At 37.0% G+C, this 20,555-nt stretch overlaps 2 protein-coding genes across 4 annotated transcripts; both read left to right on the top strand.

The window, feature by feature from the left end:
• The first annotated feature begins 339 nt into the window (after positions 1-339).
• ralbb (v-ral simian leukemia viral oncogene homolog Bb (ras related)) lies at positions 340-6,427 on the top strand. The gene is made up of 8 exons (XM_079482497.1): positions 340-507; positions 1,286-1,428; positions 1,537-1,745; positions 2,087-2,264; positions 2,664-3,598; positions 4,233-4,316; positions 4,419-4,534; positions 5,933-6,427. The coding sequence occupies exons 2-5, from the start codon at positions 1,315-1,317 to the stop codon at positions 2,781-2,783; spliced, it is 621 nt and encodes a 206-aa protein (XP_079338623.1). The 5' UTR covers positions 340-507; positions 1,286-1,314; the 3' UTR covers positions 2,784-3,598; positions 4,233-4,316; positions 4,419-4,534; positions 5,933-6,427.
• A 3,259-nt stretch (positions 6,428-9,686) lies between these two features.
• On the top strand, positions 9,687-16,214 carry LOC306909744 (uncharacterized protein). 3 transcript variants are annotated; one of them, XM_079483775.1, is made up of 6 exons: positions 9,687-9,889; positions 10,303-10,593; positions 10,738-10,986; positions 11,187-11,277; positions 11,357-11,402; positions 11,520-11,918. In XM_079483775.1, the coding sequence occupies exons 1-6, from the start codon at positions 9,832-9,834 to the stop codon at positions 11,667-11,669; spliced, it is 885 nt and encodes a 294-aa protein (XP_079339901.1). In that variant the 5' UTR covers positions 9,687-9,831; the 3' UTR covers positions 11,670-11,918. The 3 variants fall into 3 exon arrangements, with proteins under 3 accessions (XP_079339901.1, XP_079339900.1, XP_079339902.1); XM_079483774.1 differs by lacking the exons at positions 11,357-11,402; positions 11,520-11,918 and adding exons at positions 15,268-15,307; positions 15,402-16,214 and having other exon boundaries at positions 9,775-9,889; XM_079483776.1 differs by lacking the exons at positions 9,687-9,889; positions 10,303-10,593; positions 10,738-10,986; ... (1 more) ...; positions 11,357-11,402; positions 11,520-11,918 and adding exons at positions 14,260-14,442; positions 14,695-14,982; positions 15,095-15,188; positions 15,268-15,307; positions 15,402-16,214.
• The last annotated feature ends 4,341 nt before the right edge of the window (positions 16,215-20,555 follow it).

Below are 20,555 nucleotides of genomic sequence, written 5' to 3'. Positions count from 1 at the left end.
TCGTGCACAAGATCACCTTTTTTTTTTAATTTGATTTTTTAATCACGCACAAGATTATCTTTGTTATTTTTTTATTCAAATAAATCTTTGAAAGTAACAATATTATACAGATCACACGATAGAGCACACAAAGAGGAAGAGAAAAAAAGGATTAAAAAATAATAATAAGAGCATCCATCAAAATAGACGGGATATTAAGTTGAAAAAAACGTCTGCATAAATGTTAACATCTTTACATTTTGTGGATTGTTTATAAGCAATAGAGATTTTTTTAGGTTCTCCAATTCTAACAAAAATAAATCGCAGTTAAGTGACGCACAAGATTATCGAAATATCCCCATATGGTGCCGTGACGTCACATCCGTGTAATTTTCCTCGTTGAATATCCGGTGGGTGGGGCCGTGCAGCTGTACAGGAGTAGAGGAATCGATCCCGGCTGAAAGAATGATGTTTTAATCGATTACACGCGTGAATTAAGCACGAGTTTCTCCGGAGACCGAACTCGCGGTGAGTAACGCGCGATGCTTTGCATTCTATAACGTGTTTTAACCGTTTCAGCGGACGACAGACGTGAAGATCTGAAGAATTCCCTCGGATGAAGCGTCCCTCTTTCTCTTTGTGGAAAACTATCGTGATCGATCGTTCAGGGATCCAATGAGGAGGAGAGTAGACCAGGACCGGTCCCTCTGGTGGTACGATTGGCCAATCAAGAGGCAGAGGAGGCGGGATCACGTGTACAAGGAAGGGGTGGTGTCCCGCTGAGATCAAAAAGTGAAAAACACTTTTAACAGCAGATTTAAACTTCCTGTTTTTATTCATTTATTATTAAAAGCACGTGTTGTTGTTTTCTGTAGCTCGCTGAAAATGACACCCATTGTTTCTGTTTCCGTACCATAACGTACTTCCATAGTAGGCTACAGTAATGGTGTCAGGCGGTACATAGGAGTTTGCATGGGCACTAGTTTAAAGATAAAACTATGTGATGATCATTTATTAAATAAGTATTATTTTACAGTAAACTGAAGGTACTGCAGTAAATGTATGATGATATTACAAATGTATACAGTCAAAAATCCAATGCATCGGTTGGTGGGGGGTTATAAGAGTTTATAACATGATCTGTCAATAGTTAAATTCCACTCAACCTTAAATGATTGAGTCAAGAAGAATAACAGGTGTTTTTCTGGCTCCTGATCGTAGCATTGATGTCAAAGACAGACTGAGAGTCATTGATTCTTGTTGTGTTTCATGTATGTGTTTTGTTTGTTTCTTTGTACCCTTGCAGTCGTCTACTCTCCTGGAAACACTAAAGTCATGGCAGCGAATAAGAATAAAAATCAAAGTTCACTTGTGTTGCACAAGGTCATCATGGTGGGCAGCGGCGGTGTTGGAAAATCAGCCCTCACGCTGCAGTTCATGTATGATGAGGTGATGCATCGCATAGACTCGCAGAATAAACCTTATTTTCTAATGCAGTGACATTCAGACACGCATTCAAAACTGATCATCTTTCTTTAAAATGTGCCTTATGCTCAGTTTGTGGAGGACTATGAACCCACCAAGGCTGACAGTTACAGGAAGAAGGTGGTCCTGGATGGAGAGGAGGTACAGATTGATATTCTAGATACTGCAGGGCAGGAGGATTACGCTGCTATCAGAGATAACTACTTCCGCAGCGGAGAAGGTTTTCTTCTGGTGTTCTCCATCACAGAGTCTGAATCCTTCAGCGCTACTTCAGACTTCAGGTGGGATTTTGTCTTAGGGCTTTGTGCTGTTTTTGTGTTCGACAGGCGTTTCAGGGTCATTCTAGGTCGATCAGAATCTCAGTTCTCAGAAAGGAGAAAATGAGGTTGTCATAACTGTGGCATCCTGCTCACAGCGGCCCACACAAGTGAAACTGTAAATTATTTGTAACAGCAGTAACCCGTCTGGCTCTAGTGATGGTGTTTCTTGACTGAAAAGAAATACTGAACAATCCATCGGAATTGAAACCAAATTCAACAAAACATTTTTAATGCTGTGTGTATATATAGCTGCTTGCGGCGCTTTAAAATGACGTCCAGAAAATGTGTTGTGTTGTCCACAGAGAGCAGATCCTGAGAGTGAAAGCGGAAGAAGATAAAGTGCCTCTGTTATTGGTGGGAAATAAGTCTGATCTGGAGGACAGACGGCAGGTGTCTGCAGACGAAGCTCGAGCAAAAGCAGACGAGTGGTCGGTCCAATATGTGGAAACATCAGCCAAAACTCGAGCAAATGTTGATAAGGTTCCGTACAATCTACATCCTTTCTGATAATTTATTTACATGATCCTAGTTGCAATGTTTTATGTTTTCGAAAGCATTTTTTGCTTCAGTATGCTAAGAAAGCATACTTTCTTAGCATACTGAATGAAGAAGGATGTTAAAAACGTACTCTGGAAGTCAAAATGTTCAACGACCTTCAATTAAAGTGCGAATATAAAGAAAACAGCGCATGACCATTTGAAAATATTGTTGCAGTATCAGACGTCTTAGTATGCTAAGAAAGAAAGTTCTGTCCTTGATCGTAATCTGTGGAGAATGTTTTGCTTTCAGAGACTTTCAAAATCTACCATCACTGAATGAAAACTTACATGTGGAGAATGTCTGATGCTTTAGGAATCAAAGAATGTTGTTGTTTTTCAGGTGTTCTTTGATCTGATGCGGGAGGTGAGGGCTAAAAAGATGTCTGAGACTAAAGAGAAGAATGGAAAGAAAAGTGGCAAGAAGAAGAAGAGTCTGAAGGAGAGATGTGTGCTCCTCTGAGATGCTCAAACTCTTGATTCTCACTTCAGGTTTCTAAACTGAGCCGATGGTATGGACCACGAGGAGACCGATATTCTTGTTGCCAAAATACAATCAAAGCAGAAGATGAGATGCGCTGCTGGTGTCATTGTCTACCCTCAAATGTTTCTCAGGGCTTCCAGTGTATCAATCACTAATCATTCTGGAATTTTCAGGATTGTTTTGGATGCTTCAGACTGTGTCACATTTCTAATGTCAGCTTAACACTCATCAGTTCTTGAAATGGAGGCTGTTGGTACCAGCCCATGAACACGAGGAATATTCCTTCTTCTTTTTAGAAGCCTGTGAAACACAAACTGAATGATTTAATTTGTTCTGATGTTAATAACATACAATGTTACATTGCTCTGCTTGTGTTTCATATATCTGTTCTTTTTCTACCTTGAAATGATCACTAGCACATTCGCTTTTTATTTCACAAAGTCTATTTAATCTTCATTGTGCTTTCATGAAGCAATATTGAATGCATGCGTTATTGTGTATTATTTTAAAAGCAATAATGCATTATTGTGTATTGAGAGATAAGATTTGATCAAAGCTGGATCATTGACACAATGGTGATTCACTTTTGTTCCAAAACAAAGTTCAGATGATCATATTTTTGTAATCAGATCGCTTTTCTGTGTGTCTTATTCACAGATTTTTCTACCAAATAAACCTCTGAGTTTTGATATGAACCTCTGTGTCTGAGTGATGTAACTGGAAAAGCATTCCTGTTGGAGAGATTTGATGACCTCCGGAGTTCTGACCGTAACGCTTTACTGGAGCAATAAAATGTAGGTGGGGGGTAATGGGTCACCTTGACTTTGAATGTGAGAGCATCTATTCACTGTTTAATATCCCACTGTAAAAACACAAACTGTGGTACACCCTAACACAAACCTTTTTACACCTGCGCACAAAAATCTGTAGAGCATTTTGGACTACAGTGTTCAGTGCAGCATGATATTCATATTGCTTTTGTGTTTACAGATTTCAAAAGTTGTTAAAGCAACATTTTGTAGTTTTTCGACCTTAAAATAATGTCTCTTAAGTTATTTAAGTGGTAGAACAACTCTAAGCCTCAAAGCTCAGATTCACATTTCACATCTTTTCCGTGCGCATATTCTTTATTTTAAGAGCTGTATTCGCCCCATCTCCTATATATGGCCCGATTCACATATCTCGTCTAAAACCTAATGAAAAACACGAGCCGTGCCGCTTTCTCTTCAAATGAACAGTGGTGCGCACACTCCTAAACGCTTCATTATTTCCATCTCGACTGCAGTCGACCCCTTAGATCTTCATCACATCCGGGCTCATGGAGACAGAAATCTGATCATGAGAACAAACATATTGACATGAGCCTGCCGCACAAATACAGAAGAAATGACACTGACAACATCTGTTCTCTTATAATTATGAATCTAGAGAAGAGAGACGCTGGCATGTATTCATATGGCTCGACTCAGAGACCTGAAAGTGTTGTAACCACTTTGACTCTTTATGTCACAGGTAATTATTAATTATAGATTTAATTCAGTTTTACTGAACACGTCTGATGCAGGAGTCCACAGAGAAGGAATGCCACACTGTTACTGTTTTAATGTGTTGTAGATGTTCAGGTGAGTGTAGATGTTAACAGGGTGACTGAAGGTCAGAAGGTCACGCTCACCTGTCACACCAGCTGTCCTCCAAACACACAATCCTTCATCTGGATGAAGAACACACAGGTAAAAATAAAACATGGCTTTGTTTGATGGAGTTGTTTTCATAAACGTGTTTTAAACACAATTAGTGTGCATTCTTGGGTAACATCATTTAACAGACATGTATCCGATACACAGTAATTATTAATATTATTATTAGCTATGAGCAGGCCGTGTGTGTTTTTAATGGTCAGATCTGCTATAAATGATACTTTTCTTAATCACTCAACTCCTGTAGCCAATAAATCACAGCTCCTACACCTACACCTGAAAATGTCTCAGCAGCACCGTCCAAAATATTTGATATGAAGAAGAGGGAAGAGTCTGATCATGAGGATGAACATCAGTATGTTTATGTAAATGATCAAACTCTTGCAGATCTGATGTCCAGTATACTGTACAGTGACGCCACCTACTGAACAACAGCAGTATTACTCTTCATACTGATATCATTGATATTTGTATTATTTCAACATCATCTCTGTTGTTCAAATTATTTCTTAGCATTTTTAATTATTAGTTCAATTTGATAGAACGGTTTAGAAGTGTGCTGTACAGTGTTATTTTGTCGTACTGTTGTGTCAATTCAGGTTATTGATATTGCCAATATCCGTGATATTAAAATCCATGCTTGTGGTTATCATGTTAGTTCTGCACATATGATAATATTGTAAATAATTAATTCCTTAAACAGTTTTACTATGCTAATTTTATTTGTTATCTGTACAACAGTTTTTCTTTTGTTTAGTGCTTATCACAATACACATTGTTTCGCAATATTTATAAAAGCCTTTTTTGTGTTGTGGCAAATGTCTAAATGTGTGAATTAACCGAAGATAGCTATTATTATAATAACTTACATTGACATAGTCAGAAAAGAAGTGCAGTTCATTCATCACATACAGAGAGCGCTGTGAGATTCTAGGATCTGAGTTTAATGTTTGGATTCACATTCATTTGTTTCATTTGAAAAAGGGAAATTCAGTTTTTCTCAGTCTCGAATTACCTTTAAAAAGTGCAAAGTTGAAAGTGCATTTCTCTGACAGTTCACACAAACAGCACAACATCATACATCTGAAAATTAGCTTGACAGGTTTTGCATTTTAGGATTTATTCAATTCATCTGTGCTGAGTTGTTTTGGGGTAAAGACATCTTACTGTTTTTCTCAATCGATTTGGTACATTTCTCCAAACTCAGGTAACAGCTCTCAAAACAGTTAACACAGCAAACTAAACACACTCTTATGCTGGCGAAACCATAAAGTATTCACTGCCCAATGGAACACAGCATTTTATTCTAGTAATGCATTTATTAAAATTCAATATTAACATCAAAACTAAAAGTGTGATCTCTGTTGATTTTATAACAAATTCAGCTGAAGATATGTTTTAAACCTCCTCAATGAAATCCTCTTTCCGCAGGGTGATCAGGAGCAAATGGTGCGGAATTTTGTAGTTGTTTGGGACAATGTCCAATTCCACCATTCAGCACTATAGTGCCAGAGTGGTTTGAGAATCACCCACAATTCAGGATGATGTTTCTTCCACCATATTCTCCTTTCCTGAATCCAATTGAGGAACTCTTCTCCTCTTGGAGATGGAAAGTACATGATCGCAACCCTTACAACCAAGTAAGTCTTCTTCAAGCGATGGAAGAGGCCTGTGGAGATATTGGGGCACAAGCATGTCAAGGATGGATACAGCATTCAAGGCGTTTTTTCCCACGATGCATGACTCGTGAAAATATGATCGAGGCATGATCAATAAAATAATTGATTCAATGAATGCAGTACATTTATCACTTTATTTTTTATTTACCTATGTACTTATTTGCATAATATATCTATATATATTTTGTGTGTGTGGGGTGACAACTTATTCTTATACACCTGAACTCCTCATTAAAGAACTTAAGGGAAAACATGTATTTTCATTTATTTATTTATTTCTAGCCTTGCTGTGTTGTATGGTCCCAAGACAGCATTGTGTGCCACAACACCAGTTGTAGAAACTGCTGCACAGAGAGTGATGTTGCCTCCTCGTTGTCCAGGGACATTGACTGTAGCACGATGGCCAATCACATTTCTCCCTCTTCTCCTTTTTTTGTGAAGATTGAACCTGCTTCATCAATATACAGGTACTCATAATGAGTTGCACTGCTATCCAACTCCAATATTCTCTAGAGTAAAAAGAACACAAAGTCAACAATGTCATGCTCTTGTTCAATTGAAAAAAAGTCTTGTTCGTCCACCTGAATGTTCTCTAACTTCAATCCTGAAAAAGGTTTGGACAAGCAGGAACATTTACTGTAGAGATCTAGACCTATGTCAAACAAGACTACATGGACTCAAATTGTAAAAGTAGAATGATATCGTAACTTACCGGTTTTCCCTCTGAAATGTACGGATAACCATGATTTATGACATGGTCAATAAGTGTGGCTCTGATTTCATTTGAAACACGTGTGTTCCCTCATTCTACCTCCCTCCTCTTCCTCCCTGTCCACCTCTTCTTATATTTTCTCTTTCCACTATACCATTGCCCTCCAATCCATCTCTTCAATCTCTTCTCCTCTTCCTACATCCTCAGCTCTTCCTCCTACATCTTCAGGTCTTCTTTCTCTTTCTCTATCTCCTCTTCCTCTTCCTCTTCTCCCTCTACCCTGGCCACCACCTCTCGCTCTTAAACCTCTTCTGTTTCCACCGCTCTTACTTCTTTTTTTTGTCTTACCGTATCTCCTCATTTGTCTTTGTTCTTCTTCTCTTCCCCTTTTGTAGTTGTGGTAATTACGTAAGACAGCTGTGTGAACTATTAGGAAATTGGCTTTTTCTGTGTTAAGTGGATTACTAACTCATCAGATACAAATTTGGGATTAATGTAAGACACAAGGTGTGCAACTGACTATTTTACAATTCACAGAGTTTTGTTTGTTGGGTTTTGAAAATGGTACAAAAATGCTTGTGATCTTTGTGAAGAACAATGAAAAAGTTACAAATGTTTTTCCTGATATATTAAAGATTTGGTTTGCTGTATGAACTGCTGTGATAAAATTGGGGATTTTTGTGCAGTGTTTTGAGAAAATTATGTGATTTGTATTGAAATGAAGGATAATTTACTATCTGTTTAGGACAATTACAAAGTGTACTGATCACTGTTTTAACTGTTTTGAAAGCTGTTACCTGAGTTTGGAGAAATGTTCCAAATCGATTGAGAAAAACTGTAAACGAGAAGCAGTATAATATATTTACATGACACAAACTGTTGACAATGTAGAAAACTAGACAATTGTAAATAATCAGTTGCACAAACGTACCCAGAGCTGTGAAGGTTACTTTAAAAATGTATTTCACTACAGACTACAAAATCTGCCTGTTATATCGTATATAGCTTTTTTCTGCCAGCCCTGACCATTGCCTGTATCGTCTGTGGATTAAAGATGCATTTAGATCTTAAATCCCTGAATCTCTGAGCATTTAGTGACACATGTGCTGTCATGATTCTCGAGTGGTGAGACACAGAGAGAGGACCCAGGTGCAGACAGCGGGTAAGGGGTTAACATATATTTAATAAATAATAAAACAAAGACCCACGTGGGGTAACATAACAAAACATGGTAATATTATGACAAGACAGAACAGGACTAAAACTAACTATACATAAACAAGACTTGAATAAACTCTTGACAAAAACTACAAATAACTAAACTAACACAACACAGGAACTCACCACACAAACCACAATGAACCAGCACAAGACAGAAGACACAAGGGCATAAAATAAGGGAGCAAATCAAGAGGGAAACAGGTGTAGGCATTAATCAATAACGAGGTAACAAGAGGATGGGAACAATGACGAGACCGGAGAGAGTATGGAAGGCCATAAGAACAATAATCGCCTCTCTCCACATTTAACATGAGGTTCTGTCATGATCCTGCCACTAAACCAAGAGAAACATGACATGATGCGGCAGAATCATGACATGTGCATGTGAAGGGCAGTACTAAATGAAAAAAATATTATGTATAAACAAAACAGTGTCTTTACACATCATCCTGTTTAAACATTTTCACCCGCTTCTCTGAACGCATCTTTCATAGAAACTTGTATCTGTCACAATTAAAAGGAAATTCTTTCAGAATTGCGAAACTTAAACTCGCAGTTGCAAGTTATAAAAGCAGAATTGCATGAAAAACTCACAAATGCGAGATCTCATAATTTTGTATTTGTCTATTGCGTTTCTATCATGTAATTCTGACTTTATAACTTTATAACAATTCATTTTTTTCTCAAACTCGCAATTCTGAGAAAATAAGCTGTGTTTTTTCTCTCATTGGACATTGTCTGCAAATTGCGAGTGTATATCTCTCACTATTCTAAGAAACAAAACAACTATCACCCTTCAAAACATGAAAACAGTTGTTGATCATTCAGGTAACCACAGACATTAAAGATTCAAGGATATGTACATTATTTTATATGGCATTTTGTATAACTTCACTCAGTTTGTGTGATGGAGTATACGTATGTAAACTTATATTGCGTGAAAGCTTATTCAGAACAGTACTAAATAAAATTAATATACAATTTCTTTGAACCCAGATCCCTCTTATTCTGTTACGATCATTAAAATTTTGCATATTCTGCAAGGGGCATGAAACCTATGGGCAGAAGTGTGGTTTACGATGCTTTTGCAGGTTGTCAGAATCACAGATTGCTGTTTACATGAATTGCCCGTTAAAGTTAAATGAAATAAATGCCATTAAAATATCAAGTAATCACTTCAGTAATCTAAAATACTTTTCGGATGTTCCTGTAATTCGATTACCACCTTTTAAAAAGTAACTGTAATGAAAAACATTTACTCAAATTTTGTATTTTAAAGACAAGTTTTATTTGATAAGTTTATAAGTTTTAAAAGTTTACATGTGTTTTGTTACTCCCCCGCCCTGTGTACCAAAGCATTTCCAATTTGCCCAACACAATGAGATTTGAGCTTTTTTCTGTCACCAGATGATGTGGAGGTTGATCAAGGTGTTTTGAAAATGTATTTTGTGATCAGAGAAATGCACCAACACATTAATCATTGTGATGACATCATGAATCAATCTGTGTTTGTGTAACAAATCTCACACAGACGTCTCACCTTCATGTTATCTTCATATATGGCAATATGTGTGTGTATGCCATGAGACGTTATGTTGTGTTCCTCATTTTAATTTCCTCCACATAAACTGAACCAGTCTTATTGCACATTCTTCATGAGTGTCAAAGTTTGTTTTCACAAGAAGAAATGATTCTGCTGTCAGACATCAACTGAAGAAATGTACCCGGTAACAGTTCAACATTCACTTCTAGTGGCTTTTCTCCTGTCTCTGAAAGGTAAGAATCACATTATTTATCCTTTGCTATATTTAGTAAAGTGTTATTTAAAGGTCAAGTGTGTTATTTTAGGGATGATCTATTGACAGAAATGCAATATAATATACACAACTACGTCTTCAGAGGTGTATAAAGAGCTTACACAATGAAGGGTTGTGTTTTTATTACCTAAGAATGAGCTATTTCTATCTACATACACCGCGGGTCTCCTTGCGCCATGTTCTGTCAGCCGTCGTATGTTTGGAAAAGTAGGGGTTGAGTGCAATTCACAATATTGCCGCTAGATGGACCTATAATTGTTTTTCAATGATGTTAAGTGCTATAAATCTACTTCTTTCAGAATTGTGAGACTTTTGTAAAGGGATCAGAAATGACCTGGGATGATGTATTTCTGTGTCACATCTGTGTTTCAGGTTCATACATTCACTCTGCTGGTGATATTTGTGCTCCTGTGGGATCAACAGCACATCTGTCTTGTCCTTACAAATGTTCCAATAAATATATTTGGACATTAAATAAGAAACGCTTAAACGTGTTTAAAAGTGACCGGAAGAAATATTCTTTAGATACAAATACATGTTCCCTAACAGTTCAAAATCTTAATGAGACGGACGGTGGAATCTATCGCTACTGTAAAACTGATGTTGATGATGATGATGATGATGATTGTAGAAAACGTTGCACAACCACTTTATGTGTCACAGGTAAATATCGCTCGATTACGATTGGTTTGAGTTTATTTTATTTTCTCAAAACTTTATATTCTAAATCTTGAGCTTATATCTGTGTCTGTGTATAGTGACAAACAGATATATTTAGACACCTGCGCATGTTTTGATGTGTTGTAGATGTTCAGGTGAGTGTAGATGTTAACAGGGTGACTGAAGGTCAGAAGGTCACGCTCACCTGTCACACCAGCTGTCCTCCAAACACACAATCCTTCATCTGGATGAAGAACACACAGCGTTTGGATCTTCCTCACTTCAGAAATGAACTGTGTTTTGATGGGGTCAGCAGTGAAGATACAGGCAGATATTCCTGTGCTCTCAAACATTATAAATCATTCTCATCTGCTGAGAGATTCCTCAATGTCTCCTGTGAGTAAACACACCACTGAACAGACATTTACATCTTATGTCAGATATTTGTCCTCTGAACGCTGCAGATGCTTCAAGAATCACAACCGTCTCATCAGTGAGATCTTTAGAGACGCGTGCCGTGACTCTGACCTACATGGATAAGTGATGACATCACAAGAGAAAAACTGAATCCATGTTTTGTTTTATTATGTGTTCAGATGTGATGATTGTCAGCACTGGAATCATCATTGTCTCGTCTCTACTGGTTCTTCTGACTCTGATGATGATTGGTGCAGCTGTATGGAGGAGGTGAGACCTGATCATCTTCATTACATCACTTCCTGTTGTCACATCAACATGTCTGATGTCATGTTTTTGTCCTAAACAGAAGAAAAAACCTCAGACGTCGTGAAGAAAATGAGTCAAACACACAGGTAGAAACAGCAGAGGTCTATTTTCTGAGTAGTGTGTGTGTTTACAGTTAAATGTTTCAATCTTCTATACATAATGAGTTATTCTTTCTTTCCTGCTGTTTCTTCCAACTCCTGTAGTCAACAATCCACGGCCTCCCGTACACTGTGTATGAAAATGTCCGAGCAGTGCCGTCCACAACCTTTAATATGAAGAGGATAGAGAAGTCTGGTCATGAGGATGAAGTTCAGCATGGTTATGTTAATTTCAGGACTTTTCCAAAGGCTTAAAGTCCTCGTGAACTGGAAGTTTTTACTTCCGTATTTTGACACATTTCCGAGTGAAATTAAATTTCTTATTAGACAAATCGTGGGCGTGGCTTTGGTCTTTCTCTGCAATTTGATTGAATGTATAAAACAGCTGTTGCTGTTCATTACAGGAAGGAAGTGCATTTTCAGATTTTAAGGGCACACACATTTTTAAAAAGAGAATGACACACGTTGATAATTTATTTACAATAAACGCTGCAATATTTCATGAAAGAAATCGGGATGGTCATTTTTTATTTCACTGACTTTAAACTCTTGCTAAAGTCACTCATGTCCACTGTTCTGTACAGTGACGCCCCCTTCTGAATAACAGCAGTATTACTCTTCATACTGATATTATTAATATTTGTATTATTTAAACATTTATTGGTCTGTTTTTCTAAATATCAGTTTGCATTCTTTTTTGATTGTAAGTTTTAATTGTTAAATGTGTATTGTACAGTATTATTGTTTTCCATTGCGGTGTCTCATTAACCATTTAAATCTATTTTATATCTCTATCAAGTACAGAAGTGATGAGAAATCTTAGTATAATACTGTAACATGTTTATTAAGTTACGCTTGTTTTGCTTTTGGCAGCTCTGAGACTTTTAGTCAAATGACAAACTCTTGATAAACTAAATTATTTGAATACATTAGAAATAGAACCAATATTTGTGATTCTGTGCTTGACAGACCAGCAGTCCTGGAATGATTGTTCAGAGTGTCTGTTTTCTCCCTTTCACTAGGTATTATCGTCGCCGTAAAAACGTTAAAAGGAATTTAGCTAAGAATGTAAATTTTAGAGACGTGTAAGGAACTGCGGTACTGAGGCTTTTCGCTGAGATACTCATAAATATCTATGGAGATACTTTCCAGCAGAGAGACGTTGGAGAGAAAGATCGTCTAAAAACCACCCTAGTATGGCAAGCCCACTCAGCTTAAATTGTTCCCAGCGTTACTCGTCATAAGCGCATTTTAACTAGTAAGAATTAAATTAGACTCTAGTTAAATTCTTACTAGTAAAAATGCAATTACGACGAGTAACGCTGGGGACAATTTAAGCTAATTAGGCTTGCCATACCCTAGAGGAGGTTGCTTTGATTCGGATAAGTATTTGAGGAACATTGTAATATAAGCCGTGGGACGGAGCAGTTTTAAGTTTTAATATTGTACACATCCAGATACTGGAGAGAGAGAGAGAGAGTGAGCGAGAGAGAGCGTGTTGGCGCTTAAACTGGAGAGAGAAAGAGAGAGAGAGAGATGTTTACAGGGGAGAGGAAGAGGAAAGGCACCTTCAATGAATGTAGATATAAACATAACGGTTCATTACATAAGGTCTTTATACACCTCTGAAGAAGTAGTTTTGCATATTATATTGCATTTTTGTCAATAGATCCTGTTAAAAACCTTGTATTGTTCCTTTAACTACAATTCTATTTAAAATAATTACTGAATTTCTAATGGGTTTAATATGAATTAGTAATTAGAGCCGTGAGGGACGCGAGTGATAATGAGTATCAGCTGCGCGTTGCACCGGTCTCGCATCTCTCACGGAGGAGCTCCGGGAGCATAAAAGGACGAGCGACAGGAGTGTACGATGAGAGAGGACCAGGCCTGGATTTATGTTGTGTTTTAGTGTGTTTTGTGGCCGACCGTCGCCGTGAGGGAGCTGTTGGCACTTTACTTTCATTTTGTTGTCGTTTTATTTTATTAAAAGTGGTTGTACGTTCATCCGGTTCCTGTCTCCTTCCTTCCTTACGTTGAACTGTGTCACAGAATTCTAATGGCCTCCATCGCATTTTCATTTTCAAGCATTGTTTACCATTCAAACCATTACGATATTGCTTTGTGTGGTGGGTTTTGGGCCTTTTTCCAGAAGAATTTAACAGCATTTCTGTGAACATTTCTATTGAGTTTTAGCGGTTTGTTTATAAAGCACTTCTCACAATAAAGTTGTTTTAAAACCAGTGTACAGATAAATCATACCGTGTTGTTGTAAAGGTCTATAGTCTGTGTGTGTAAAGGTCTATAAAGTCGTGTTTAAGCCGATTTAAAAGGTAAAGTTTTGCTAAAAGTTTGTTGTACATTTTCAAACTGAGCGTAAAGCAGATTATGTGTTTGCAGTTCTGCAGATTTGATCAGAAGTTAATATAGTTTCACTCACAGTGTCTAAGCCATCTTTAAAAACGATATATATCAAAACTGAATACTTTTACTGGAGTCATATTGTATATTTGAGTCCACACTATATGTGATCCTGAGGGAGCTCAGTGTAAATATTATTCATTGTTTTGGACAACTTATATAGTATGTTTAATGTTTATGTTTTTTCAGAAAAGAATGAACTTTGAAATAAATATCTCATCATATTAGTCATAGATGTTGTCATTAATGAGAAAATAGTTTCTGTTTGCGTAACAACCCACACAAATGTCAGATACGTACCAGACTATAAGTATATTTAAATATATTTGAAACAAACAGGTTCATATAAGGCAATATATAAGTTCAGTGTGTATGCTGGGATGTTTCAACACGTCCTGTTGTGTTCCTCATTTTCATTTCCTCCACATACACTGAAGTTGGTATATTTAACCAGCCCTGAGTCTTTTGTCTTATTGCACATTCTTCATGAGTGTCAAAGTTTGTTTTCACAAGAAGAAATGATTCTGCTGTCAGACATCAACTGAAGAAATGTACCCGGTAACAGTTCAACATTCACTTCTAGTGGCTTTTCTCCTGTCTCTGAAAGGTAAGAATCACATTATTTATAGTTTTTTGTTTGTTTATATTAGCAGGAGTTGTAGGTAGATATCAACCATTTTGGCCCAGATTACTCTGACAAAACAGATCTCAAAAGACTTTAAATATCAGCGTGTCTCTAAAAATTAAGTTTTTTCTTTTGTTTTTAAATGAGAAAATCTGCTTCAGAATTGTGAGACTTTTGTAAAGGGATCAGAAATGATCTGGAATGATGTATTTCTGTGTCACATCTGTGTTTCAGGTTCATACATTCACTCTGCTGGTGATATTTGTGCTCCTGTGGGATCAACAGCACATCTGTCTTGTCCTAACCCATGTTTCAAGAAATATATTTGGACATTAAATAAGAAACGCTTAAACGTGTTTAAAAGTGACCGGAAGAAATATTCTTTAGATACAGATACATGTTCCCTAACAGTTCAAAATCTAAATAAGACGGACAGTGGAACCTATCGCTACTGTAAAACTGATTATGATGATGATGATGATGATTGTAGAAAACGTTGTAAAACCACTTTATGTGTCACAGGTAAATATCGCTCGATTACATTTGACGCGTGCCGTGACTCTGACCTACATGGATAAGTGATGACATCACAAGAGAAAAACTGAATCCATGTTTTGTTTTATTATGTGTTCAGATGTGATGATTGACAGCACTGGAATCATCATTCTCTCGTCTCTACTGGTTCTTCTGACTCTGATGATGATTATTGGTGCAGCTGTATGGAGGAGGTGAGACCTGATCATCTTCATTACATCACTTCCTGTTGTCACTTCAACGTGTCTGATGTCATGTTTTTGTCCTAAACAGAAGAAAAAACCTCAGACGCCCTGAAGGAAACGAGTCACAGGTAAACACGCAAATAAAAAAACATGACTTCATTTGAAAAAGTGAAATGATGAAACATTAAATGTTAAATTAAATGATTCTATCTTCCTCTGTAGTCAACAAACCCCAGCCTCCCGTACACTGTGTTTGAAAACATCCCAGCAGCATCGACAGAACACCAGCGGCAGAAGAAAGAAGAGTCTGATCATGAGAGTTATGTTCAATATTCTTCTGTTCACTTCAGTAAAAACGCTCATCAGCCTGCTGCACGTGTAGATGATGTTCAGTACGCTGACATTAAAGTCTCAGGGCGCAGTGACGCCCCATACTGAAAAACAACAGTATCACACTTCATATTGATTTCATTTATATGGTTTGATTTGAATTTGACAACATCTCTTCCTTTGGATTTTTCTTGATTCTTAGTTTGCTTTGATAAAAGTGTCTTGAACAGAATAACATTGCTTTGTATTGAGCTGTTTCGCTGACTCTGCTTTAGTGAGATGAATTGACAAGGAAACTGGAGCAGAAATAGACGTTGTATGTTGACGCTGAGAAGATATTTGTTTCCATTTTAATTCAAAGTATACGTCATGAAATCCCCATGCATTTCATATATAGATTTTTCAAGGCTGTGTGATGAGATGCTCTTATATTTAACATGTCGCTTATGTTCATTGTGCTATTGGTGACCTGCTGACTGATATTTAGATGAAGCGACAGATTTCTAAAAAACATCCAGCAGAATAGTTTCAGTAAATCTGCTTTTAAACGATTAGTACTTAAAGAAACACAATACACACAATACTAATGCATTTAAGTAAAAATATCACTTCACTAACTGAGCGCTGGAGTTCCCAGCATTGTGAAATTTTCTAATTTGTGAAAAAACGATATTTAATGTGCTTTACAATAAAATGAAAGACTTGATATTGTTTATTGTTCAGTTGTCTTTAAGATGTAGAAGAGATTTTGTTTGTATTTTTTAGTTTCGTGGTTTCCATCATTCAGAAGTGTGGTGCTTGAGAAACAACCCTCTGCTTATTTGTACATAAGTTAAGTAAACAACGATAATCAATGTTAAACTGAAGTTAGAAAGTAAACTCATTTGAATAAATTAAGTAATTTTAGGTGATTTAGTCATAGAATATTGAGTCAAAAATAAGCTTTAAGATTTTTTTTGTGTAATAATGTTAAATTTTTTTATGTAAATATCTGTGTTTACAGTGCAGACTTGACAAATCTGAGCTCAGTTTGACATATCATTGACATTTCTGTAATGACAGACACATTTCTGACTCTTTTTATAAGAGGAAATATCTGAGAATGAAGCAATATAGTATTTGTATATTAATTTCATTGGTGGTTGTGACGGTGTTGTGTACGTGTACATGCAGGGAAATCTCACTTTCTATTTACAGTTTGTGACGTGTTGCTGTGATTCACAGGAAGGTCAAAGGATGAGATTTTATATGGTTATACGCTCGTATATTACCCTGAAGTCAGATTAAAACAACCTGAGTTTCGTTTACAGTCAAGCAATGCAATAAAACATTGAGATAACATCAACGCACGATTCACTGGAAATGAAACAAGTTAGTCCAACTGTTATGTAATCATTAACAAACACGGTTTCACATTCATCTCCAACAATGAAATAAGAGAAAATCTTCACAGGACTTTTTATAAATGACTTTAATGGTGAAATGATGAAGAAATTATGAAATGACCCCTTAAGAACATTATTAGGTTGAAGTATTATAAACCTTACATGAATAATGCATGAACAAAACAATATGAATTCGAAAGCAAAATCATGTAGTTGTTACAGAGAAAATCTGTTTAAAAAGAAAAAGGATCCCACATTAGATTCCTGCACATCTGTAACTTTGTGTTAAATGAAAAACAAAAGAAAATATGGATCATTCAAATCAGTGATAACCAGACATTGATATTAAATAAAAATAAGAAAAAATAATATGATGGCCACCGCGTATGTTGTGATGCCAAAGCCGAGAGCTGTGTTGTTCAGGATCAAGGCCGTCCTGGAGCTTCTCTCCGCCTCTTCTCTCCGCCCGGAACTGTAAGCGTCTCGAGTCTGTGATGAAACGCAAAACAAACATCCACTTACAGGCCTTCTCATCAGCTTACATCTTACATCGTCTTCATAAAAAGAGATGTCACGTAGACAGAATCTGACCACAACGGCTCGGGTTTAACACAAATGTACTACTCTGAATGAACAACACAGTCTCATAAGAATTCATGATATAGTCACGAAATCTAATCTATCTGTTCGTGTTGGTGGACACGAATTTTCCGGCTTTTTTGGTGTTGGTCAGTACGACTTTCAGTCTATCGACTGTCTTTCATATGTATATATACATTTCAACTCAATCTGATGAGAATTCATAAACCATATCACGTGACCATATCAAGAGCTGCCGTGAGACTGGGTGAGGTTAAATCCACTGACCTTTAGAATCATTCTGTTTAAATATTTAACATGTGAATGTTATGACCCTTAAAAAGACACATAGTTTTTCCACAAACACACGCATAGATGTACACAAACACACTGATGGACACATTTACTCATCACAAACACAGATGCGCTAACACTTACACTGGCCGAATAGACAGCAGCAGCAATACCCAGAGGTAAACAGCAGCACAGCAGAGTAAAGACGGAGTAACACATGTAATCTGGCTTTGGACGGCTCTGAAGTGTTGGGGTGGTCAACGCGGTGGGCTGAACAGTGATCCCGGGATGACCTGGAAGTTGTCCCTGATAATACGCTGAAGGGTACGGAGTCGTGGGCTGAACAGTGAGCCCGGGATGACCTTGAAGTTGTCCCTGATGATACGCTGATGGATACGGTGCCTGAGGGCCTCCTGGAGCTCTGTACTGCTGGGCCGGATAGCCGTATGGTGCCGGAGGAAGATATCTCACATTCGGGTACGCAGGATACTCATGGTACGGTGGTGGATGAGATTGTCGTATTCCTGTTTTCTCGGATGCATTCTGGTCTATCGGTCTGTTGACTATGTTGAAGGGATCTATTCTTCCAATTGATGGACCTTGATTGTACATGTTTTGTGTGAGAAGTGGAGATACCGTGTGATCTCAGTAGTGCTTAGTGCCCTGCCGAGTCTGTTCCTGACAAGCTCTTTCCTGTCTTGTACTTTGGACTTTTATGATAAAGAATGGAATGGGAGGTGCTTTGGTTCTTGAGCAGATCGGCACAGATTCAGCCTGATAATATCTGAGTGTATTAAAGATGGGTCTCGTGTTCTATTAAACTGAATGAAAGTAAATCTACCTATGAAGAGTTTGTCTGAAATGTAAATATTACGTGTGCAGACGATGATAATATTTATTTATTTATTGTTTGATTTAAAAAAAGGTTTCTGTGACTGCTGGTGTCATCACATGGATTTCACAATCAACTTCATGAACTTCAACTACTTTTATTGCGATATGAGCTTTACACTGTGTCTACACCAGACATTACAGTTACATTAAAAGTTATATTGGGTTCTAATGGGTTTCTAATGTCTTTTGATGACTCGTGTCGCGCTGGTCATGTCCGGTGTAGACACGGTGGTAGTTTCCATACTACACTTATATAAACAAAAGTTTGAACCCATTTCTAACTGCTGATGTATAACAGCACCGTGTGCTTGACCGTGATTTATTTAACATCGGCTTTATTTATGTTGTACTACTTTTGTGTGTATTTTGTCTTTCTGGAATGTCCATTTGTGTATTTAGGACTTTTATGTTGGAAAGTAACCAGAAGAGGCCATATTGAAGAACATCTTTTGTTGGGAGGCGCTTCATAAAGCTGATTATTTATGGACAGTGTGGTAAAGCTTTGACTCTGCGGATGAAACTATTACTGTGACTTAAATGATTCATTTTATTTTATAGGTTAATTAACTTAATGACTATCGTGAAAGTCAGGTAAATATGTTCATGAAATTCTGTTACAATACGCTCGCATTCATTCTTCATCTGATCCCGGATGAGACGCGATCACCACATGAACAGTTGTTTCCAAAATGTTAAAAATCATGTTTTTATTGTGTTAGTTCGCTGTATTATTTTAGTTATTATGGCTTAAATCAAAACAAACACATTATTATGTATTTTGTATTGATGTTGGTTTATTGAGAAGGTTGGAGTAGATACAGTATTGATGAAAACTGAATACGTTTGTATCTCTGTGTATTATTAAATACAGACAAACCAACTGCAGTTTGATCGATATTGATTGGAATGCACAATTAAAAAATAACATGATTGTTGGAAAACAAAATCTCATTTTGGAAATAAACTCTTCATACATAGATCAGTGGTTCACACTGACATTAATGAATGTACGTTTTATTAGTTCATCAAATATGGCGTTAATTAGAAAATTGACAAAGTGGAATTGTAGATTAAATTGATTCATTTAACAAAAGTAAGCAGATGACTGTTATTATTGTCACGTAAAACTGTCACATTAGTGAGTATATTAGTGTGAATATAGAAGATGATACAATACAATCACAGTAGTCCAGGTGGAAAACTATCTATTAGGCCACAGACACATTTGTTCAGATTATTTAAATAGTCACAACTCATGAATATTCATGTTGCTTCATCAATTATCTCTGGAACTCATTTCATTAATCCTGCTCATTATGATGCCGGTTGTGTTGTTCTGGTTGTGTAATGTACTGTAATCTGATGTGTGTCTGATCTACGACAGCAGTGAAGAGACGGCAATAAATCAGCAGCATCAGTCCTCAACAAATACAGTAAACAGTCAGCGAGAGGATTCAGAAACAGCAGACAATAAACAAAATTGTAGACTGTTTGAAATGGAGAAGTCAACCAAAAGTTCCAATCAGTGATATAACAAAACAAACATACAGTTGAGTACGGGAGGATGGTAAAGGTGTAACTCAACAGCACAAGTGAAAAATTGGCCAAAATTATTTTGCGTTTGCAAGACGTCAGTGATATTGCGTGAGAAAGACCCCTCCATGTACCAACAAAACACAGAATGATCACTGGATAGGGGATCAAACAAGCTATAGATTGGCGGAGAGGATCAAAATACATCAAATCTGGTTGTATATCTGCAAAGATCAGAGGCACAAACCAGATGATGAGAGAAATCAAACAGGAGGATTTCAGTGTCTGGTGAGTTTTGTGCCAGATAGGATGAGCAACTAAAAGATATCTTTCAATCGCGATACATGTCATAAAATACACA

Source organism: Barbatula barbatula (assembly GCF_947034865.1).
Source record: "Barbatula barbatula genome assembly, chromosome: 20".
NCBI lineage: Eukaryota > Metazoa > Chordata > Actinopteri > Cypriniformes > Nemacheilidae > Barbatula > Barbatula barbatula.
Note: the sequence above shows the minus strand (reverse complement) of the source record. Positions and strands in the feature narration are given on the sequence as shown.

Bases quoted from the DNA above. Each gene is read 5' to 3' on its own strand.
- ralbb (XM_079482497.1), top strand. From the start codon at position 1,315: ATGGCAGCGAATAAGAATAAAAATCAAAGTTCACTTGTGTTGCACAAG. The intron at 1,429-1,536 runs GTGATGCATCGC...CCTTATGCTCAG, and splicing joins TGCAGTTCATGTATGATGAG to TTTGTGGAGGACTATGAACC. The intron at 1,746-2,086 runs GTGGGATTTTGT...TGTTGTCCACAG, and splicing joins AGCGCTACTTCAGACTTCAG to AGAGCAGATCCTGAGAGTGA.
- LOC306909744 (XM_079483774.1), top strand. From the start codon at position 9,832: ATGTACCCGGTAACAGTTCAACATTCACTTCTAGTGGCTTTTCTCCTG. The intron at 10,987-11,186 runs GTGAGTAAACAC...TTATGTGTTCAG, and splicing joins GAGATTCCTCAATGTCTCCT to ATGTGATGATTGTCAGCACT. The intron at 11,278-15,267 runs GTGAGACCTGAT...TGTCCTAAACAG, and splicing joins GGTGCAGCTGTATGGAGGAG to AAGAAAAAACCTCAGACGCC.